Source organism: Onychomys torridus, chromosome 1 (genome assembly GCF_903995425.1).
Source record: "Onychomys torridus chromosome 1, mOncTor1.1, whole genome shotgun sequence".
In the NCBI taxonomy this organism is placed as follows: domain Eukaryota; kingdom Metazoa; phylum Chordata; class Mammalia; order Rodentia; family Cricetidae; genus Onychomys; species Onychomys torridus.
This window is the reverse complement of record NC_050443.1, coordinates 156,160,558-156,181,220: the sequence shown is the minus strand read 5'-3', so window position 1 is coordinate 156,181,220 and position 20,663 is coordinate 156,160,558. Positions and strand designations below refer to the sequence as shown.

General features: G+C 51.2%; 2 protein-coding genes across 3 annotated transcripts; both read right to left on the bottom strand.

Annotated features, from left to right (window-relative positions):
- Positions 1–5,198: 5,198 nt before the first annotated feature.
- Positions 5,199–8,836, bottom strand: LOC118595957 (cytochrome P450 26A1). Of its 2 annotated transcripts, none has more exons than XM_036206693.1 (7): positions 8,496–8,778; positions 8,081–8,305; positions 7,493–7,783; positions 7,255–7,413; positions 6,685–6,819; positions 5,987–6,139; positions 5,199–5,756 (listed from the first exon to the last, which is right to left on the bottom strand). In XM_036206693.1, the coding sequence occupies exons 1-7, from the start codon at positions 8,682–8,684 to the stop codon at positions 5,415–5,417; spliced, it is 1,494 nt and encodes a 497-aa protein (XP_036062586.1). In that variant the 5' UTR covers positions 8,685–8,778; the 3' UTR covers positions 5,199–5,414. The 2 variants fall into 2 exon arrangements, with proteins under 2 accessions (XP_036062586.1, XP_036062587.1); XM_036206694.1 differs by lacking the exon at positions 8,496–8,778 and adding an exon at positions 8,784–8,836 and having other exon boundaries at positions 5,306–5,756.
- A 4,097-nt stretch (positions 8,837–12,933) lies between these two features.
- LOC118594867 (cytochrome P450 26C1) lies at positions 12,934–20,433 on the bottom strand. Its single transcript, XM_036205098.1, has 6 exons — positions 20,198–20,433; positions 19,453–19,677; positions 18,733–19,008; positions 17,344–17,499; positions 15,508–15,825; positions 12,934–13,624 (listed from the first exon to the last, which is right to left on the bottom strand). The coding sequence occupies exons 1-6, from the start codon at positions 20,399–20,401 to the stop codon at positions 13,247–13,249; spliced, it is 1,557 nt and encodes a 518-aa protein (XP_036060991.1). The 5' UTR covers positions 20,402–20,433; the 3' UTR covers positions 12,934–13,246.
- Between the last annotated feature and the right edge of the window lie 230 nt (positions 20,434–20,663).

Below are 20,663 nucleotides of genomic sequence, written 5' to 3'. Positions count from 1 at the left end.
TGTGTGAGGGTACAGCTCTAAAAATGAACAGATTCAGCCACTTGCCTCACCAGAAATGTCAGCAAACTGTATCTCCTGCCAGGCTTGGTGTAGATTCTTTGGCTACAAAACCAACAAGTTCTAACAACAACATCACGAGTCTTTTTCCTCAGAGGTAAATAAAGGTCAAGAATCCGTGGATGGTTCAGTCTTGAAGCATCTCACCACCTTCTGACCAACGTCTACACAAACAACCAGTGCACAGGGTTTGTTTTTTGTTGTTGTACTTGTTAAAATCAAAAGCAAGTCCTACAGCACTCTGGTCATATTCTCTGTGGGAACCTAAGGGTTCTTGGAACCCTGATTTTGCCAGCAGTAGCCTGAGGTGCTCAGATGATGCATCCACAGTCCTTCTGGCTCTGGAAGTCCATGTCTAGTTGATATTAAATGAATTTCCCATTTCCGAATACCAAGTTCCCTCACCTGGTGTGAAACAGCTCACTGTAGCAGTAGATAGTATGGTTTTACTTAACAAACCGATTGGGCTGTTCTTTAATGACTTTATTTTGTCACCTTATAAGCAATGCACTTTATCCTCCTTTCTCAGTTCAGATGAATCTACTAGTAACTTCAGGCTCACAGTCTGGAAGCATCTATTATTACTGAGTAAACAGAGATTTCTAACCCTTCAATGGACTGAGACTTTGGCAGCAGTGAGCAATTTTACAGTGTGGGGCAGTTTTTGTTCTGAAGCGATGTGGTTACAAATACTGCAACATGATAACTCTCACCCAGAAAACCCACCACACAGTCCAGAGCTAAGCCTCCACCCCTGTCCCAGGGTTCTAACTGGAGTTGACTCTACTTCAAAGAAAGGAAAGCTTGTTTGGCCAAATACCCATGGAGCATTGGTTTCAGGAATGTGACATGCTGTTAAACCACACCGTGTAAGCTTGCGGCCACTGAGATTTTCCAAGGATGAAAGTTTCACTTTTCAAAAAAAACCATGGCACCATGTAAGTCAAAGAAACACAAGGTAGATGGTGTCCAGAAGCACTCTCTCTCAAAGAACACTTACTATGTGTGAGCAGATTCTGGAGGAGGGCAATAAATTATGCAATGGACTAAAAGTACACAATTAGAATGATGGAAAGCATTTCCTAACCTTGAGTAGCATTTCAGGAGGTAGAGAGAAGGGAGTGGTGGGGTGGTCAGTTCTACATCAGTGCATGGCACTGTATGAAGACTGAGAAAGAAAGAGAAGGATGCTACACACCTTCGTATGTGAGTGGACCGCATGGTGGGCATAGGACAGCTGGGGAAAGCTGTTGGGTACTGGAGCAGACACAGAAACTGTAGGTAGAAGCGATGTACCACAGGCCTCTGTGCCTGCACCTCATCTGCTCCTGAAGCTCCTCAAGGCAAGGACTTCGGAATGAGCAGGGGGTGGAAGGGAGGGGAGCCTGTCTCCCTGGATTGTTCTTAATATTCATTTCAAAGTAAAGAAGGTGTCTGAAGAACTGAACTACCACAGAATGAAAGCTCAGAGCTTTGCAACTGTTCAGCTTTGGAAGAGAATGAGAGAGCCATTTAAGCCAACTTCACCACCCGGCTTCTGTTTGAATGCTTGCTCCCTCACCAGATCACAGCTTTCATCACCAAAGAACTCCAGCTGCTTCTTCCCATGGCGGCATTGACACCCTTCTCCCCGGCCAACCTCCTAATCATGCTCTGTTCAGAAGAGCAGGTCTGAACCTGTATTTCCAACAGTTTTGACCTGTTGTTTGTGGGAGCCACCACAACCTCTCTAACATTCCCAGAGTTCTTGCTTGCTTTTTAAGATTTTCTTTTATTGTTACCAGGCATGATGCCCACCTTTAATCCTAGCACTCCAGAGGCTGAGGCAGGCAGATCTCTGAGTGGGATAACAGCCTGGTCTACACAGTTAGCTCCAGGCCAGCCAGGGCTACATGATGAGACCCTGTTTCAAAACAAACAAACAGACTTATTTTATTTTTATTATGTGTATTGGGTGGTGTGTGTGTGTGCTCATGAAGGCCAGAAGAGGCCATCAGAGGCCATCAGATCTGGAGCTGGAGTTATAGACAGTTGTGATCAACCCAGTGTAGGTGCTGGGAACCACACTCAGGTCCTCCGCAAGACCAGAACATGCTCTTAATGACTGAGCCAGCTCCACAGCCCCACAGTGATCTCTCTCAAGGGATGGTTTCAAAATTGAGTTCAGGTCATCTAAACACTGACTAGGTTGCCCATGTTTTGGGAAAACTGGAGTAACATAGCCTAGACCAAAATATGGGCAGTGTGGGAAATACTGGAATCCCTAGTATAAAAGTTGTCGGTGGCCAACTCTGGAGCCAAATGATAGTCTAGGTGAACCCAGAGTGTGTGATCCCTTCCAGAGGGGCCAGGCCTGTTGTGGAATATTGCTAAGTTACTTGGCGCTTTTCAGCTTCTGACTATGTAGGGCTCAACGCAGCCTTGAACCAGAATGTACCAACTTTGGATTTCATCGTCACTGGTGGAAAAGCCACAGAACCCCCAGCTTGGCATAGAAGGGAGAAGTCCGCCCCCTTGTGGATCTCTGGGGGTTTGCAAAGTACAAAAGTCCTGAAACCATGCAGGGTATGGGGGGGACGGGGAGCCCCAATTCAGGTCACTTGTGAAAGAGCCCAATAGCAGAAAGGAAGTCTGGAAATAGTGACCCCTCAGTTGGCTACAGAAAATTGGAAAGATAATAGGCAAATGTTACTAGCTGTTAGGTAAGGGTTAGGGATGGGTAGGAGAGGCTTCAGGAAGTCTTTTCTGATTCCAGAACTCCTGGTGTATCTCCTTATCTGGATCTCCAGAGTGTGCTAAGAGGAGGTTATAGTCCTTCAGAAGATGGATGCTCTCCCCTTCACATCCCTGCCCTGGTAATGATCTGTGGTCGTTGGCGCCACAACTCTGACTGAAGACCAAAGCTCAGAAAATGACAAGGGTAAACACTGCGGGAAGGAGGGAGAGGGCTCAGTTCGGTGGGGAAGGAGGTAGAGGGCTCAGTTCAGTGGGGAAGGAGGTAGAGGGCTCAGTTCGGTGGGAAAGGAGGTAGAGGGCTCAGTTCAGTGGGGAAGGAGGTAGAGGGCTCAGTTCGGTGTGATGAGCCCACCTACAGCTACAGGGAGTGTTTGCACACACACACCCCAACCATGTATGGATTCCTGGGAACCCCAGGGGCTATTTTCTATAGCCACTGCCCTCTTTCCAGAGTTTTGGCCAACTCTTCATCATTTCTCCATCACATGGGCACTGACCCACATGCACTTGTACCATAAACATGCTTGTCCCAGATAGGTGTGACCCAGGCTCACTTTATGTCCTTTCCAACAGCCCACAAGCACCAGCCTCACACCACACACCTAGCCTGCCTTCTCTCAGCATAGCATTATCAGAGACTGAACTGGAGGTGTACTTTTGAAGTGGATTCTAGACAATATAACTTAGCTAAAGGTATCCTTGAGAAGCCAGGAGCACCTTTCTCAAACTCTCCACATTTAAAAAAAAAAAAATTTAAGGTGGCTTTTTAAGAAGTTGAATTATATGTTAAAATGCCTCAAGTTTCCTATAGAACTCAGCTGGTGGGGATTTGGTGTCTTCAAGTCACCAAAGACATTGTTGTTAAAGGCTAATCACCTGCCAACAAAATGCAAAGTGTTGAAATCTTCCTAAAACGACCTTGTATAAATAATCTGTGATCATGATGCCCTCAGGCTAGCTCAATCTATCTGCAAAGATCTAGAGCAAATGTTCTGGAGAGGGTGGGTGGACCACCTTTTCCTAGTAGAGAATACTGCAGCTTTGGCAGCCCATCTCATTTCTGTATGGTGCAGTGCAAGGCCACAATACCGTAAGGCATTGTGGGTTATTCAATAAGCCCTCTAACTATCAGAAGAATCCAGCAATAAGTAGTTCCATCCAAACACTAAAGTCAGGTAGAATATGCAAGACTAATTGTCAACAGAACGCTGTTCAAACACCTATTTCAGACCACCCGGTTTCTGTGGTATTGCCAAATTCTCCACTTTTAATGAAGAATTTAAAGTCCAAAGCCTACAAGCCGTCAGAGGTTCAGTAAGCAGGTTGTGCCATTTCAAAACGGAGAATGTGCTTGCATAAGCAAGTCACCGTGGCTAACCTTTCTGGATTGAGTCCGGCCTTCAGTTTAGAAACGTGGCCATGCCAGGGTCAGGACTGTGGCAAACCTGTGCTTTCCAGGAGGTTAGCCAAGGTTCACAGGGTCATGACTGGGCCATTTTATCAGTCATGTCAGGCTCACACCCTATTGCCAGAGACAGATAAAAACTTTATCTGTCAGTGAACTGAATCTGCTCCTCCTGCCTCATCTTGAATAAAGAAAGCCTGGGCTCAGCTTATCTCCATCAGCCTTGCCTTTTCTAGCACTGTTTTCAGAAGCAATGTCTGAGTAAAGGTGACATGCCAGAATTTTTTTTTTTAATTTCATTTTGGTCCAGAACTGTCCATAATCAGAGTGACTGGCTCTGTCTTATCTAAAACATCAACTTCAAAGAGGAGTTCTGCCTCTATAGGACATAGATTAATTATGCTAACTAGATGTTAGATATGCCCACCCCGGTACACGAGAAGGGTGCTTCCCAATGCACCATCATCGTTACCTTCCCAGAACCATCTTTCTCTACTGTAAAGCCAACAACCAACACCAAATAACTAAAATCGTCCTGGGCTCAACTCCCAAAAGCACATAAAGAAAAGAATCTAACATTAGCTTTGGGCTGGCAACAGGGAGCTGTACCTCAGTGATAAAGGGCTTCCTCTACATGTGTGAGGCCTTCCATCCAACCCCCAGCACCATAAAATATAAGTCAATAAATTTAACTTAATTAGCTTTGATAATGTTTCAAAATATGGACTCTCAACTACCTTAGAAGAATTTGCAAAAAATACCTTTAGACAGTACATACATAATACCTATTTTCTAACATGGAGGAGGACTGTGGTTTCACTCTAAAGCATTTTAAATACACAAAGTACAAACATCGAGCCAGTCAATTTTTCCTAATGGGAATTTCTGTTGCTGTGTTTTGTTCTTTTGAGACAGTATCTCTGTAGCCTAAGCTGGCCTTGAATGCCTGTTCTTGCTGCCCTGACCTTCTAAGTGCCAGGATTACAGCCATGTACCATCATGGCCAGCTTGCCAACAAGAATCTTAGAAACAAGAAAAGCACTTTTTAATTTTACTTTATTTGGAAATCATACAAGTTCATTATTTTAATATTTAAAGACCATGGGGCTGTAGGAGAGACATATAAATATTATACTATACATTTAGAAATTAAATAAAGGCAACATGGCACCAAAAAAAAGTACACTTCAAAGAAGTCCAAGAGTTGAAATACCCATCAGATATCTCCCCGGAAGTGGGTGAATCTTGCAGGGAGATTATCCACGGGGTACACAGTGGGGCTGGTTTTCATTGTAGGAGGTCCATTTAGAAGCTGCCAATCACAATACCTGGCCAGCTCCACTGTAAATATCTTAAGAAGAATTTTTGCAAACTCTTTGCCTACACAGCTCCGAAGGCCTCCTCCAAATGGAATGAAGCTGAACCTGGATGCATCCTCTGGATGAGGCAGTAGAAAGCGGTCAGGGTTAAATTCCTCCTTGTTAGTGAAGATATCTGCCACATCATGAGTGTCACAGATACTATAAATAACATTCCAGCCCTTGGGAATCTGATATCCCTGAAAAAAAAAAAAATTGTATGAAGTCCTAAGAACCGACAAGCTGGACTTGAGCTTGCAACTACAAAAGGTTATCACAGATATGTTGGGGTTAAGAGTAGAGGGCAAGTGGAAGTATTGATTCGCAGAACCGAGCATTCATAGAGCAAGACAGTGCCACTCAGGGAGGCTGAGGCTAGAAGCCACAGCAAAGCAGGCAGGTTGGGGGATGGGGTAGGAGGAGAACTCACATTCAACTCAAAAGTCTTCAAAGCAACCCGAAACCCTCCTGGAACTGGGGGGTTCAATCGAAGGGTCTCCTTAATAACACAGCCAGTGTATTTAAGCTGCTCCAAAGTTTCCATGTCTAACTTGTTGTCTTGATTACTCTTGCAAAGTAAGCCCTATTAAAACAGATACAGAGGTGAATGATTCTTGGGCACTCCAATAAAATCACGCCAGCTGATGTCAACAGGACTGTTACCTAAACCCAAAGGCTCTGGATGGGAGGGGATAAAAGGGAAATAGCAATGAATGGCCAGTCCAAACCCACCACCTATTTTCAGCCAGGGAATGTTGCTCATCAGGTATAGAGTCACACCTTGTCCCCTCACCAACACTGCCCACCCTGATCAGCTATGGCACTGACCACCCTATTCATTTTCTTGAATGGGCAAAAATCCACGAAAGGAGAACCTAGTAATCTCCACAGTTCTGCAAAGGGTGGAGGAGGAGCAGGAACACAAGGTCAAACTCTGCCCAAGAGAGATCTTAGCACAGAGCTGCCTCTTTAAACTCAGGAGTCTCTCCCTGATGGCCCACCTAGCCTTTGGTCCTTCACTTTCATAGCACTCGGTGTAGGAAGCAAACTTACTTACTGGAAAGTGGGGGTGGGGGGGGCAGTAGGGGAATGTTCTAGACAAATAAGGAACCTCTAGAATCCTCTTACCTTACTCTTGATCTCTTCTCGGACTTTGTGGAGAACATGTGGGTAGAGTCCTAGGTAAGCGATCAGCGACGTGGCTGCACTGGCTGTGGTTTCATGGCCACCAAAGAGGAGCTCTGTTGAAGATTGCTTTAGTGCCTAAGTATAAAGACGGAAGTTTATTCAGACCAGCGTGCAATTTTACAGCACCGTTATGTTACAAAGAACCGAACTGAGAATACTGTATAGAAGATTACAGGGATAAACGTTTTTGCTCATAGAAAGTCACAAGAATGCAAACAAAACGCAAAACCCCCTTAATTCTACTCTTCCCCGACCTACCGAGCTAACGCCTTGGTTTTATTAATACCTCCCAACGTTCTTTTCATCTTTGCAAATGAGACTTTCCCTTTGAACCTCGGGACCATTCCAGTTGCGCAGCCACCCTCTTCTACAGCTCTCCAGACCTAGCTAGCATCAACCTTCAGGATCCATGAGTCTGCGAGTGGAGGCTGGGAGAAGCTGGGCCCCTGACAGGACACTTTCCCAGGAAACGTCCCCTCACCCCTGGCATCTTTTAAAATTGCTACTCACCTGCATATCCAGCCGCTCTCCCCGCTCCCATGAGTGTTCAATCAGAAGCTGCAGTGCGTCCTTGCAATCCCCCTGCGGCTCTTCTGCCCGAAGCCGGCGGATCTTGGCGCGAATGTTCTCCTCGATGCGTGCGTGAATGAGGTTCCTCGCCTTCACGCCCTGAGCGCGGAGACAGCATGGCGGTGAGCGGACGTCAGGCTTGCACGCCCCTAGCTCCAACTTCGCAAACCGCCCTTACCCGATACAGCCCGCTGAAGGGCACGTCAATGGGAAGAGAGAAGAGATTGCGGGTCATCTCCTCGAAGGCCTCCACCAGATGCTGCTCGTCCTCTCCGCCGCCCGCCGGACCCGGCTCGCAGCCCAGCAGGATGCGCATGGCGATGCGGAACATGAGGCGCTTCACCTCGGGGTAGACCAGGAGGCCGCGCTCGCCACAGCTTAGCCACTGCTCCAGACAACTGCCCACCTCCTCGGCGATCACCGGCACATAGCACTGGAGTGCCTCACGGGTGAAAGCCTGCATAATCACCTGACCCCCGCAGGAGCAGAGAGCTTTACAAACCTCTCCCCCCAACACACACACACACACACACACACACACACACACACACACACACACACCTACCCCACCCTCCCAAGTGCCCTTCCAGGAACCCCCAGTGCCTCCAGTCCTACGCACGTGCTGGCAGGGAAAGCTAAAGTGGATCTGAAAGAAGATCCTGGTCCCCACCTCATTAACCTAGCATTTGCCCCGCATCTATTTGTCTGAGCCAAGCCAAAGAATGAGGTCTTCCTGCTAGCCAAAGCGTTGCCACCTCGCCCTCACCTTCTTTCGCTGCTTGTGAGAGGAATCGTGCAGGTTGGAGAGGCAGCTGGCGCCCAGGATGGTGCGAACCGACGCAGGCCAGTGCACCGCTACCAACCGGTGCTCTCCCAGCAAGATGCGCCGCACGTTATCTGCGCCCATCACCCGCACCGTGGGCCGTCCGAACAGATGCGTCTTGTAGATGAAGCCGTATTTCCTGCGCTTCATCTGCAGAAACTTCCTCCGCTGCGAGGGAGGTGGAGGAGAGAGACCCGTAACCCGCGTGAGGGGGCGCCGGGGAGCATCTGGCCTCCGTCTAGCCCCTCTTCTAGCCTAAGTCGCCTCCCTCGCGAGGACACTTAGGCCGGCTTCAGCCCAGGCCCAGAGCTGAGGCGGACTCCCGGGAAGCGTCAGGTCCCTTCCCGAGCTCCCTTACCTGCAGCACCATCTGCAATGTTTCCCCAAAGAATGGGAAGCCCATGGTCCCGGGGGGCAAAGGGAGAGCGCAGCTGCGGTCGCGGCTGCTCACACAGTACAGGTACCAGAGCTTGGTGGCTGCCAGAAAGAGCAGCAGCGGCAGCACGAAGGTGCAGAGAGCACAGGCCAGCAGCGCCGGGAGCCCCATGGCATGCAGCAGCCTCCGCGCCACCTGCCGCCGCCGCCCTCGCTCCGAACCCTGCCGCGCGCCCTCTTTATAGGCCGCCCAGGTTACTGCCCACGTTACCTTGGTCAGACAAATTAGTTCACCCAAAGTTCATCTTTAATTGCGGATCTGGCCCCTAGCTCCTCCTCCCGCGAGGCGCTGCCCAAAATCTTTAACCGTTTGTTCCGCGCCTAGGCAGAGGCGGCGCACTGGCGGCTTCCCTCGGAGCGCGCCTCCTGGGGTGCGGGGCTAGGAACTCCGCCTCCCCTATCCCGGGTTTTCCGAGCTCCGACTCAGCAGGGAGCGGTTGGGGGCAGGGGAGCGGGCTGTGGATCGGGGTTCTGAGAAGCGGGAATCTGGAGTCCTGGGTTTCCCAGCTGTCTTTCGGTCCGGGTCATACCGGCTGTCCCAGCCCGACTGTCATTCACAGGCTTTCATTCACAGGCGCCTCACGGACTTGGAAAGCGCGTTCCGGACTGACCATTCAGTGGACTTGACCCACAGGTTGGATAAATGAGATCCCAAACATTTCCTGATCTGTGAGGATCCCAAGAAGATCCCAGGGCTAGGGTCCAAGCCAGAGTCTTGGAGGTCAAGTATGACTAGCAGATCGTGGATTCCTAGGCCTCCAGTGGACTACAAGAAAGCCAGCGCATGAAGTCTTGGAAGCGCTGCTTTAGGATTCAAGGCAAGTAAGCTTTCAGCTCTCTGGGACCCCAGGTGCATGCAGCCTTGCACAAACCCGATTCCCCTGCTCTGAATGAAGCCCAGTAGTGTACTAAAGAGACCAGTGGCTCCAAAGTCAACGTCCAGCTGTAGTAATACCGCCAAGCTGGCCCAATTCCGATGCCACTGGGGCTTGCACTCCCCCCCCCCCGACCCCCAGCCAGGCAGCAGGGAAGAGGGCCCCCAGCTCAGGCAGTTGTGGGGAGGAAGACAGAAGGAGGAAAACCCAGGAGTCCTGTTCCACCTCAGAGTGCCTGAATCTTGGGCGAGCTATCAAGCTTCCTCCTGTCTGTGTCCATTCCTTAGGAAAAAGGCTATTTCCACTGTTTCCACTGTGTCTACACCTCAAGGCAGCTGTGAGTTCCCAAAGGGGGCTTCTGCTTCCCAAATGGCTCATTAAGCTGCATTAATAGAATGAATGGTCGGGTTTCAAGGCTCTGGAACTTCTCTCCAGTCTCCCAGATCCCACCCAATGCAAAGGTACAAACCCTGGTACGAGGGCTGTTTGGTTCTATGCTTTTGTCACCAGCCATTGGGAACGTACAGGGACTCCGCACTGGGAAACGAGTCCCAGGGATTGTGTCGAACTTCCATCAGCAGCTCCTGAAGCCAATACCGAGCTCAGGGGATCTGCGTGATGCGCGCACACACACGCTCTGGGCTTCCCATGACCTCCCGCCACATCGCTTCAGCCAGTGCCACACACTGTCTTGGTTTGGGCACTGAACTCACCAGCGACGCGGAAAACAAACAGAATGACGTGTGTTTGTTTAGAACTGAACACTGGCTCTAGCAAAAGCTCACTCGCACCCCTTGGGAAGAGTCCTTTGAAGGTGAAAACAAACTAAAGCTGTTAAATATGTGGCCTCCCAGTGGTGGTCCCCAAACGACACCCATACCCGCAAAGGTCGTGAGGACCCGCACAAACCTAGCATCTCTCTAAGCAGGGATGCCCATGGGTTGTATTTCGGGGACTCGGTGGTTTCCCAAAGCTCTGTTCAGTGTTTCAGAGGCTCTCGGGAGGCGGGCACTGCCGCTGTCATATCTTGTAATGGTTTGGTTATTGTAAGGACTGCGTACCAGCTTCTGCACCGGCAGGAACGCGGACGGACTGTGCTGGAGGTAATTCTCAGAAATCTCGGCCCGCCCCTTTGTGGAGAGCGCCTCCGGTCGGTGTGCAAAATCGGCCAGCGGGGGCGTGACCTGGGGCACATTCCCAATCCTTTAGCCTGACCCGCCTGTGACCCCTGCAGGCCGGACCGTGACATCCCAGTGAACTCTGCCGGGCCACCCCACCAAGTTCAGCGCACGCTGGGTCACAAGATGAGCCCCGCTAGCGCGCTGGAAATGGCCACATGGGAAAAGAAAGAATACTTAAAAAATAAAATTAAAAATCTAACTGGTAGTCAAGATCCGCAGGGCACCTGGCAGGAAAACACTAAATATTAAAAATGCCAGATCATTTAAAAATTTCTTGACGGGGGAGGAGAGGGTCAATAAATTACCAGCCCAATAAGAACTTTGATCTAGGAATTTCACCAAACTTTATTGGGCGGTGGTGGGTGGGGAAGGGGAGATTGGCTAGCCGAGAAACAAACTGTTTGGCAAACAGTTTTCCTATTGCTAAGGGTTCAGGGCTGTGGGGTCAGGTTTGTGCGAGCGGTTGTCTCTGCTGTTCTGTTTCTGCTGGAGGAAAGGGGTAGCAGGAATCGGGATGACCAGCACAAGCTCCTGAGCGTCCCTTCAGCCCCCTTTAGGGATCCATACCTGCTGCTCTTCCCAATGCTGGCTGGAGACTGACCCCTGCCAATGTCCCCAGACGGGTTCCCTTGCCCAAGTGTCGAAATTTAGATTAACTCTGTGTTAAAAGCCTGTTTTGTTTGTGGTTTGGGTTGTGGTGGTGGTGGTGGTGGTGGTGGTGGTGGTGGTGGTGGTGGTGGTTAGCGTCTCTGTGCTTTTTACCACTGGGCATTCTCGGGATTTTGTTTCGTTTTGTTTTTGTTTCTGTTTTCCTTGTTTGTTCATTGTCTGCCTCTTTCTGTGAACATCAGATGTCCCAGCAGCAAGAACTACATCTGCTCTTTCCCTAAGAACTTGCAGTTGCTAAACCAGGAGCCTATGTGTTCCTCAGTAATATGATGCAATGATGGGAAATGAGGGAAAATTGGAGCACGCCTGCGTGTTTGTAGTTGGTCCAGACCCCAAAGCAAGTAAACAAGTCTCTTTGAGCCAGTTTGCCCTGGCTTTTGAAAGGCACCTTCCCTATTTTTTTTCTCCCCAAATCAGAATCAACCTTGAAGCAGGCAGGGTCTTTGTCCTCCTCATCCAGATCCAGGCTTCTCAGGTGGTAGGTCTGCACCACAATACCTTTGCTCCCCCTGGTGCCTGCAGAGCTCAGGACCAGGCCTTTACTCTGACCAGTTATGGGTGATAACTACCCCATAGAGGTGTTATGGTGGAGTGAACACCAACAGCTCACCTTCAAGTATCACCTGACACACACACCCCACTTCAGGCCCCAGGATCCACTTTAAGCATAAGGTCAGGAGACCACCAGTTTCCTCCTGATTCACCACAGAGTTACAGGTTACAGCTCCCCTGGCTCACCAGTTATGTACTCTTGCCCAGGAGTGTGGGTGGGAGTGTGGGGGGCAGGTTGAAGTGGGCTTTTGGGGAGAAAGGCAGGATGATAATGGATTTGATTTAAACAGTGGTGGGAATCTCTGGGTTGGAAAGGCCAGACAGTCCTTAAGACAGGCTAGGGATGGCTGGGAAAAGGGAAAGGGCTGAGTTCCACAGGTGGCATGGGCTCAGAGGTGGGGCGGAGGGCTGAGCGATGAGAGAAGGGATGCAGGACAGCAGTGACTCCTCAGGAGGGTCACCGGTCTCTTGGATCCCGTTTCTCCTTGGTAAGAGCAAAGAGGATGAAGAAGCAGAAAGAACAACTCCGCAAGCCAATGTTGCAGAGATAATCCAAAACCCAGAATCCAGATCCGTGCTCCCGAGGGAAGCATGGGGCTGAGGCTGCCAAGCTTCTAGACCCCTGGGTATAGGCTACTGTGGGTCCTTCAGGTATGTCTCTGTACCCCACCCCTCTTCACCCCAGGCTCCTGACTAAACCACTGGCAGAAAATGTTATCTCCTGGCCTTCCTGTTTTGGTCCAATTATCTCAAATCTCTTGTTTATCTCAATCTCCCACAAAGGGTTCTGTCTCAATCTCACGTGAACCAGACTTGGAGACATCTCCAGAGAACATATTCTCTTCTGTATAAATGGGGATATTAAATAAACTCTTTAAGCAGGAATTTTTCTTTTCAAAAATCTGTAGCAGAACGTGCTGATGTTGAGCCAGAATTTCTGCCAAGGCTCAAGAAGCCTGAGGGTGTGCCTTTTGGACTTATTCTGGTATCTCCGCTAACTTTAAAGAAGTTGCAAATTCTCCTCTGGTTTGATATGTACACCAAACCACCACCGCCAGGGCCACACATACAAATTCCTTGCCGGACCTGCTACAGGAAAGTGAAGTGGAGATAGGTTCTCTCCACCTCTGGCTTGTTGAGATCTTGGGAAATGCCTAGGAAGTGGAGCGCGCCTCCTGCTCTCCAGCGCGCTCCTTCCCCCAAGCCCGGAGCTCCTCCACTGCAGGAGCGGTGGCTCAGTCTATTACTCCTTCCAGTCTAGCGCAGAATCGTCCCATGAGCATTTGTTAAACCCACGACTCCGTGAAAGTGCGCCATGAGGACCTAGGGCGCTGAAGATGGGAGGGCCGGGTGTGCGAGGCAGCCACGGGGCAAGTCAAGGCTAGAGGAGCAGCGAGTCAGAGGTGTAACCCATCCCCCGCACCCAAAGTCGCGAGAGGGTGAAAAAAGAGTCGCAGCCCGTCCACTGGATGCACGATGGGCACCGTCTGCATGACCGGGAAGGCAGGTGTAGCCAGCTCCCAGCGCGCGGTGCGCACCAGTTCCACGGCGAGCAGCTGCAGCACCGCCTGCGCTAGCTCCTGGCCCAGGCAGCTGCGCGCGCCGCCGCCGAACGGGATGTAATGGAAGCGACCGCAGGAGCCCCGCGCGTCCTCACTCTCCACGCCAAAGCGCTCGGGATCGAAGCCCTCGGGCGGGCTACGGTACACAGCAGCTGTCTCGTGCGTGTCTCGGATGCTATACATCACGCTCCAGCCTTTGGGGATCTGGTAGCCCTGAGAAGTGAGGGGGCCCGTCTTGATCGCTATACACCGGCAAGTGGGCAGAGCCAATCTCCCTAACCATCCACCCCCACCCAGACATGCCAAATAAACCTCCAGGGGCCTGTGATTAACTAACCCCCAGGATAAAAGATCTGCTTTGCAGTTTCAATGCCTTCACTAGTAAGCTGTAAGATCTTAGACTGCTTGCGCCCCCGCCCCCCCATTTCTTAGTTGAGAAAGTAGAAATAAAAAATATCCACGTTGTTGGGAGAATTTCAAAAGGAGATTGATACACATTAGTGCCCATGAAATTGAATATTATGAGTTTGTTGTTTTTCTCTTCCTGTTTTCTTCTGACACCGGAGACTTAATGTAAGACTGTAGCTACTAGCTGCCTGAGCTGAAGCAGGGAATTGTCGCTCCTCTGGGACAGTTATAATAAAATTATAAAATTCTTTGCATTTAACTGAAGACTTGCCCGCCTTCCCACTCACCTCCACACAATAACACGACCTTGTGGTTACACTTTAGAAGATGCACACCCTCTCTGCCCACTCCCACCCTCCCAACCATCCTGCCCCCCGCTTTGCCCCCTGCTAGGTATTGCAAACTCAGGGCCTCATTCACACTAGGAAAGAGCCCTTGCCACTGACCTACATTCCCAGCCCCACTTAGGCTTCTTCATGTGTCTTCCAATCCCTGAACTACCAAGCCACCTGTCCCTCAAAAGATTGCAGTTTTCTGAAGCGGGGTTGGGGGGGGGGGGGGGGGGTGGGGGGGGGGGGGGGGGGGGGAGGTGGTTCGTTACTGTTCAGATTCTCACTGGGGAGAAAGAGCACATTGGAATCACCCTAGAGTGCTTTTTTTTTTCTCTCTCTCTCTAGTCCTGTTTCTTGGTCTGGAGGAGTAGGGCCTTCCCTGTGCTCTACCTACAGCCCTGGAAGCTGCCCATCCTCTGCTCCTCTCACTGTTTACTAGGCACACCAGAACTGCAGCATCAAGTTTAAGCACCCAATTCACTTCTGAGTACCAGCCTTTGGCTGGCAGCTCCCCCTCTGCGGCACACTCTCCTCCTTCCAGCCTCTTGACTGGCATCACCCTACACTAGGGATCTCCTTGTTTCACTCCCTCTCTGCATAGACCCCCTCTTCAACGCACCCCCATCCAGACAGAGACCCTCAAGTTCTGCAGTGTGAATTCCCCACAGTCCCCAAAGCAGCCAATTCATCAAACACCCCCATCCTCGTGTGGAGTATCGGAGCTGGGAAAACAAACAAACAAACAAACACAAACATCCTCCCAGAAGGCAAACTGAGACCCACAGTAAAGGGAGAACTGTCCAAGTTATTCCCAGATGTAGCCAGGCCTAATTCTTAACCCCGTCCAGCCAAGGGCAGCCTGATGAAACCATTAAGATTTTGTTCTTTGTATTAAGGCTGTTGCATTTCCCAGGCATAAGGCCTAAGCGCGAGAGAGTCTTGGGACAAACTAAAGAAGTAGTGCTTTCCAGCCACACGCACTGGCTGCAAGGAGTGAGGCACAGAGGAAAAAGTTTGCGTTCTAGAACTCGGCTCTAATTGAGTTGACCTCGCTGGATCACTGGCAAGAGCTGAATTATATAAAGTATATACTTACACTTTATATAATTATTTCTAGCTATATATACTATATATAAAATTTCTAACTTTGCCAGCTCTTCAGACACTAGGCTTTGCATCCCTCTACTGGGGTTGGAGGAAAGAGAGTCGGGGAATAGAATAGGGCTCAGTCCATTTTACTGGAGGGAAAGCTGAGGCCCTGGCAAGGGAAAGAGATCTCTGTGCTTAATCTCCCTGCCTTCCTCCCACCCCAGCGCCGCTGCAAGCATCCAGAGGCCCGCGGCGCGGCGCACTTACGTCCAGCTCAAAGGTCCGCAGCGCTGTGCGGTAGCCCCCGGACACCGGCGGTAGGAGGCGAAGGACCTCCTTGACTACACAGTCGACATAGCGCAGACGACCCAGCGCCGCCAGGCTAAGGTCGGGCTCACAGCTGCAGTCCGGTCTGGGCCCTGTGGCCAGGGGTGCGCAGCTACACGCGTGCCCCAGTCCCTGCGCTGACAGCTCCTGCTGGATCTTGGCGATGGCTGCCGGGTGCTGCAGAAGCAGCAGGATGAGCGACGTGCTGGCGCTGGCCGTGGTGAAGAAGGCCGCGAAGAGGAGCTCCACAGCCGACTCCTGCAAGACAGCCAAGCCGCTCTGAACCTACTGTGAAAAGCATCCAAACTTATCTCTTGTGCTCAGACTAGCGCCTTGATGTCCTTGATGCCTTGATAGTCCTGGCGGTTATGCTCACGGCTCTGAAATCGGTCAAAACTCAGGTCTCTCATTTGGGAAAGTCCTGTTGAGCAATAGGCAGACCAGCATCTACATACACCCGCTTTGGACGAGCTCTCAGAGGCGATACAGGGTTATTATTCTGTGCAGTATTTTAGTGCTTTAAATATATTAACTCGTTAGAGTCTCACCTGCACCCCGTGGGGAGCAATCACTGCTCTGATTTTATGAAGTTGAAACTGAGGCTCTGGGAAACTCTCCCAGTCCCTAGAGCTAGCAATTGCAGCAGTGAATCTCTGGGTCATCTCCTCCCGCCCTGCTTTGCCGAAGGGCATTCTGCAGGACCCCACCACCTGCCTAAGAGCCCTTCCAGTACCTTTCTTCCGGGCAGCATCGGTGCGTGTGTTCACGTGCTGTTTTCAGTGACTGCAAGGAGGCTATACCACCCACGCACCCGAGACCCTGAAACAACCCACTCATTCTGCATCCCAGCACAGAATCTGGCATTGAACAGGCACATAATAGTCTCTGTGGAGTGAAATCTGACCTGATTGGAGACCAAATGGAGCTGAGACGGAGACTCCCAGAGCCCAGACATCCTCCTACAGGCCCTTGAAACTCCCTAGTTCTGTCAAAGTGCAAACTACCGACTTCCGTCTTTGCTACTTCCGGCCATAGGCCAGCACTGTCTCAGGTACTCAGCTCTCCAGGACTTAGAGTCTATAGATCATTCTCCCCTGAACCTTTTGGTGCCTTTGAACTTCACACCCATCCATTCTCAGAAGAGACACTAAACCTGGGCCCCTAGGTTTCAGTGGTTAGCTGAAGAAGAGTGGAGGAAACTGAGGCCCAGAGAGCACACGAGAGTATCTCATGGGGGGACTGAAGTCTTCACATTTCTAGAGGTCTCTGACCCTCATACTCCATTACTTCCAGCCCTCCAGCTACCCACTACGCATGCTCTACATACCCGGGAAGGGTTCCTAATTCCACAGGAGGCTTGGCAGCAGGGGCAAAATGGGCAGGTAGAGGTGCCAGGTGCCAGAGTGGCTTACTGATTCAGCAAGGGAAAACGTAGTTTTGAGGATGTAGAGTTTGACCAGTAAAGCACGCTTCACAGGTAGGACGATAGCAAAGGCATGTGGTGAGTGAGAGACGGGGTGTAGAGGGGCCAAGAGGAGAGATATCTAGATCCATCCTGGAAGGCCAGACTTAGGATCCTGGAAGAACGGCTCCAGTCCAAGGCTTCACAGCTGGCAGATGTGGCAGAGTCATGACTAGAACCCAGGGCCCTTCGTTTTCACACTGAGGTGTGTCTGTGCCTCCAAATGGTGTTAAACAGGACATGACTGGGAATGAATCATGTGTGGAGGGATCTCTGGGGCAGGGAGGGGGCAGGAGTGGTCTCCCATCACCTACCTTCAACTCTTGCACAGAGAGCTCATGGCCCAACTCCCTAGAGCTGTTAATGATCAGGTGCAGGGCATCACCTGGCTCTGCTGCCTGTTCCTCATGAAGCTTCTCAGCAATGGCCTCATCCAGGTGCTGATACAACTGGTCCCTGGCCCGGATGCCCTGATGTACATACAGGGAGAGAGGGCAGATGGGGTGGGAAGGGTCAAGGGTCAGGCTTGGTTACCTAGATGCCCCTAGATCGTGGCGTTAGTCTCAGCTTAGCTACACACCTAGCCTGTGGTAGGCAGGGCTCAGTAAGTGGTCATAGATTTGTCCACTGTCTACAAACATTACTCTGTCTTGATAATCATCACCAGCCTCCTCTGGCAAGGCAGTTAATGTCACCCAGAGGTCAGAACACAAAGCACTGAGGGGTCAAACACTTGTTCCCTCCCACAGCGGCCAGTGCTCATACCTGGCACAGAAACATTAAGGTGCATTTAGCCATTACCCTTTCCCTAAACTCGGGTAAGGCAGTGAGCATCAGTGCAAAGAAAAAGGGGCACCTGGGAAAACTTCCCTGAGACACTATTGTATGTTCTAAACATTAACTTCTATTAGGGGTTTGGGCCAAGCGGGCAGGGATGGCTCTCCAGAGTTCAGGAAGCAAGCCCAGCCAAAACAAAAAACAAAATGCCGCTGCGGACACGTTGAAAGCGAACACTTGAGTTTTGTAGCCAGAAGTATCTTCTTCAAATCTTGACTGCTTTCTTGCTTGTCTCATGACTTCAAGGAGGCCTGCTTGTCAATAATGAGAATAACACTTTGCAGGTTGCAAGGACTAAACCAGAAAATGTATGCAAGGTGACCAGCACACAAGATTCTTTTTCAAATTATTATTTTTATTCAAGCGACTGAATGCTCTAGGGCAGAGGGAGAGAGAAGGCAGGACTAAGCTTCCTTTAGCTCTAGGGCCCCGCCCATCACTCAGAAAAGGCCTGCTTCTCTGATCCGGAAATCAGCGGGCCCAGGGCGGTGAGCCGACTCCCATCTACACTACGGCCTAGACTAGATATGGCGCCCGGCTTCTTCTGCAGCTCTCCGGCTCCCAGAGCGTTCCCCAGCACCAACCTTCCAAAGGGTGTTGGAGAGACTCCGAGGCACTTCAAGGACGAACCGACTGCCGGAATGCCTGCCACTAAGACCCAAACTCAAGAAGGCTACACTGGAGCGAGAGCGTGAGTCAGAAGCACCCAATAAACGACGTGTAGTACAGAGAGTCCGAAAAGATGCAGCCCTGGTCTCCACCAACCAGCACCCCACCGTATGCTGGGCCACACTCTCAGTCCAGGGTACCCTGTCTGGTTTGGGAGACCCTCTGGAGCCATGAGCTAAAGTTTGGGGCAGCATTACCTTGCGCAGGCCGCTGAAGGGCACATCCAAGGGCAGCGAGAAGAGGTTCTCCACCAGCTGCTCAAAGGTTTGGGCTAGCTCGGTGCATCGCGCTTCGTCCAGCTGCAGACCCAGGAGAATGCGCGCGGCCATGCGAAAGGTGAGCGCTTTGGCAGCCCCGTAGACAGCTACTGGTCCTCGGGCCGCGCACCAGGAGCGCACCTCTCGCCGCAGTGCCCCCTGCAGTCGCGGCACGAATTGCTCCAGAGCCGGGCGACTGAACACGCGCGCCAGGACCTGAAAGGAGCGCGATGAGCGCAGGGCAGGCTGGCCTCTTGTGCTCAGCGACTCTGCAACCTAAAGGCAAAGACCAGTCCCTTCTTCCTCTTCTGAGCCGCACAGGCCTAAACTTGCTGGCTTGGTTCCCTCTCCTTTGATGTGTGGAGTCCCTCCCATCCATCTAGGATCCAAATGCTAGCTGCTCCACAAAGTCCTCCCCCCCCCCCCCCCAACCTTTCCTCTTAAATCCGAATCCCCAAAGCTGCTAACACCTGCCACAGAAGATCTGGAGTAAAGGACGTGTAGTGCTGTTTGGCTTTACAATCCAAAACCTCGGGCCACCTGTTCCTTTAGCGGGGACCCTGGTCAAGTTCTGAATATATCGCACACCAGGCTCTGGCCTGGCTCATCGCAGGCACCCAGGCACCATGGATCTTAAGTTCCTTTGGTTTTTCCCCTCACCTTACGCCGCTGCCGATGGGGCTCGCCAACCGCGCCGAGGAGTGTATGTGAACCTAGCAGGATGTGCGCACTCTGCGGCCACTGGCTACGCACCAGGCGGTGCTCTCCCAGCAAGATGGTGCGCACGTTCTCTGCGCCGCTCACGCGGATCACGGGCTTGCCGAGAAGGTGCGTCTTAAATACTGTTCCGTAGCGCTCGCGGCGTGAACTGTGGAAACGAGAGCCCTGCAAGCAAGGCGGAGCTCGAAGGGCTTCTGGGCCAGCAAGGCTGAAGATCCGTCCCAGACATCCCAACTACCTCTTCCTAACAACTTCCCTGTCCCGGGCTGTCACATTAGTTACAAAACAAGGCTCCAAAGGGGCCTCTCAGGTACTCTATGGGAATGTAGACGCCCACTGGTAAAGTGAGAGAAAGGCTTAGACTGGGAACGCGAGCGCCCAAGGGTACATGGCTGAGATGTAGCTCAGCTTTTCAGTTTGTGCTTGCAAGACGGTAGCTACCACGTTCCTCAATCCCCACCCCCCCAAGCCTCTAGTTTACACCTACGTTTAATCAGAAGGGTTTAAAATGTGTTTATAACTTCGGTGACATGGGGTCTCTTAGCGTAGCTAGACAATGGCGAGGGTTTCAGGAATCCCTAGAATACTGGGCAAAGGAATGCTTACGAAGAGCGCTGAGAACAGAGCGTCCCGTGAGAGATGCAGAAAGGGGTGGGGGGCATTGCTGAATGATAAAACTACTCACCTGAACCAACCAGTGCAGCGTTTCACCCAAGAATGGCCAGCCCATGGAGCCCTTGGGTAGGGGCAAGGCAGAGGCCCGATCCCGGCTCAGAGTCCAGCGGAGGGTCCAGAGGTGTTGGGCCAGTCCGAGCAGCAGACCGGCACACAGGAGAGCGGTGCCCGCAGCCCCCAACATGGACAAACAGCTCAACCCCCAAGAAAACATGGCAAGCCTGCGGGGGGGGGGGGGAGGGGAGGGCTAGGCCATTGGGAAGGCAGAGGACTCAAGAAATGTGCAGAGCTCACCTATCCAGTCCAGAAATGTCCCAGGGTTAGGGACCAAGCTGCAGATTAATAAATTCAGATAAGACTTCCGCTCTTAAAACAAGACTGTCAGTGGAAGGCGGCAGTGACCCTGAGCACTTAAGAGAATTTGCTTTCCTCAAGGCTGGAGGCCCAGGACATATTTTCCCCATTTCAGTCAAAAA

What these genes read in the sequence shown, in the direction of transcription:
- LOC118595957 (XM_036206693.1), bottom strand. Translation starts at nt 8,684, where the DNA reads ATGGGGCTCCCGGCGCTGCTGGCCTGTGCTCTCTGCACCTTCGTGCTG. An exon ending in CATTGCAGATGGTGCTGCAG is followed by an intron (nt 8,306 to 8,495) that starts GTAAGGGAGCTC and finishes CCTCCCTCGCAG; the next exon opens with CGGAGGAAGTTTCTGCAGAT. An exon ending in CTCACAAGCAGCGAAAGAAG is followed by an intron (nt 7,784 to 8,080) that starts GTGAGGGCGAGG and finishes TGCGGGGGTCAG; the next exon opens with GTGATTATGCAGGCTTTCAC.
- LOC118594867 (XM_036205098.1), bottom strand. Translation starts at nt 20,401, where the DNA reads ATGTTTTCTTGGGGGTTGAGCTGTTTGTCCATGTTGGGGGCTGCGGGC. An exon ending in CCCATCGGCAGCGGCGTAAG is followed by an intron (nt 19,009 to 19,452) that starts GTGAGGGGAAAA and finishes CGCTCCTTTCAG; the next exon opens with GTCCTGGCGCGCGTGTTCAG. An exon ending in CCTTCAGCGGCCTGCGCAAG is followed by an intron (nt 17,500 to 18,732) that starts GTAATGCTGCCC and finishes TATGTACATCAG; the next exon opens with GGCATCCGGGCCAGGGACCA.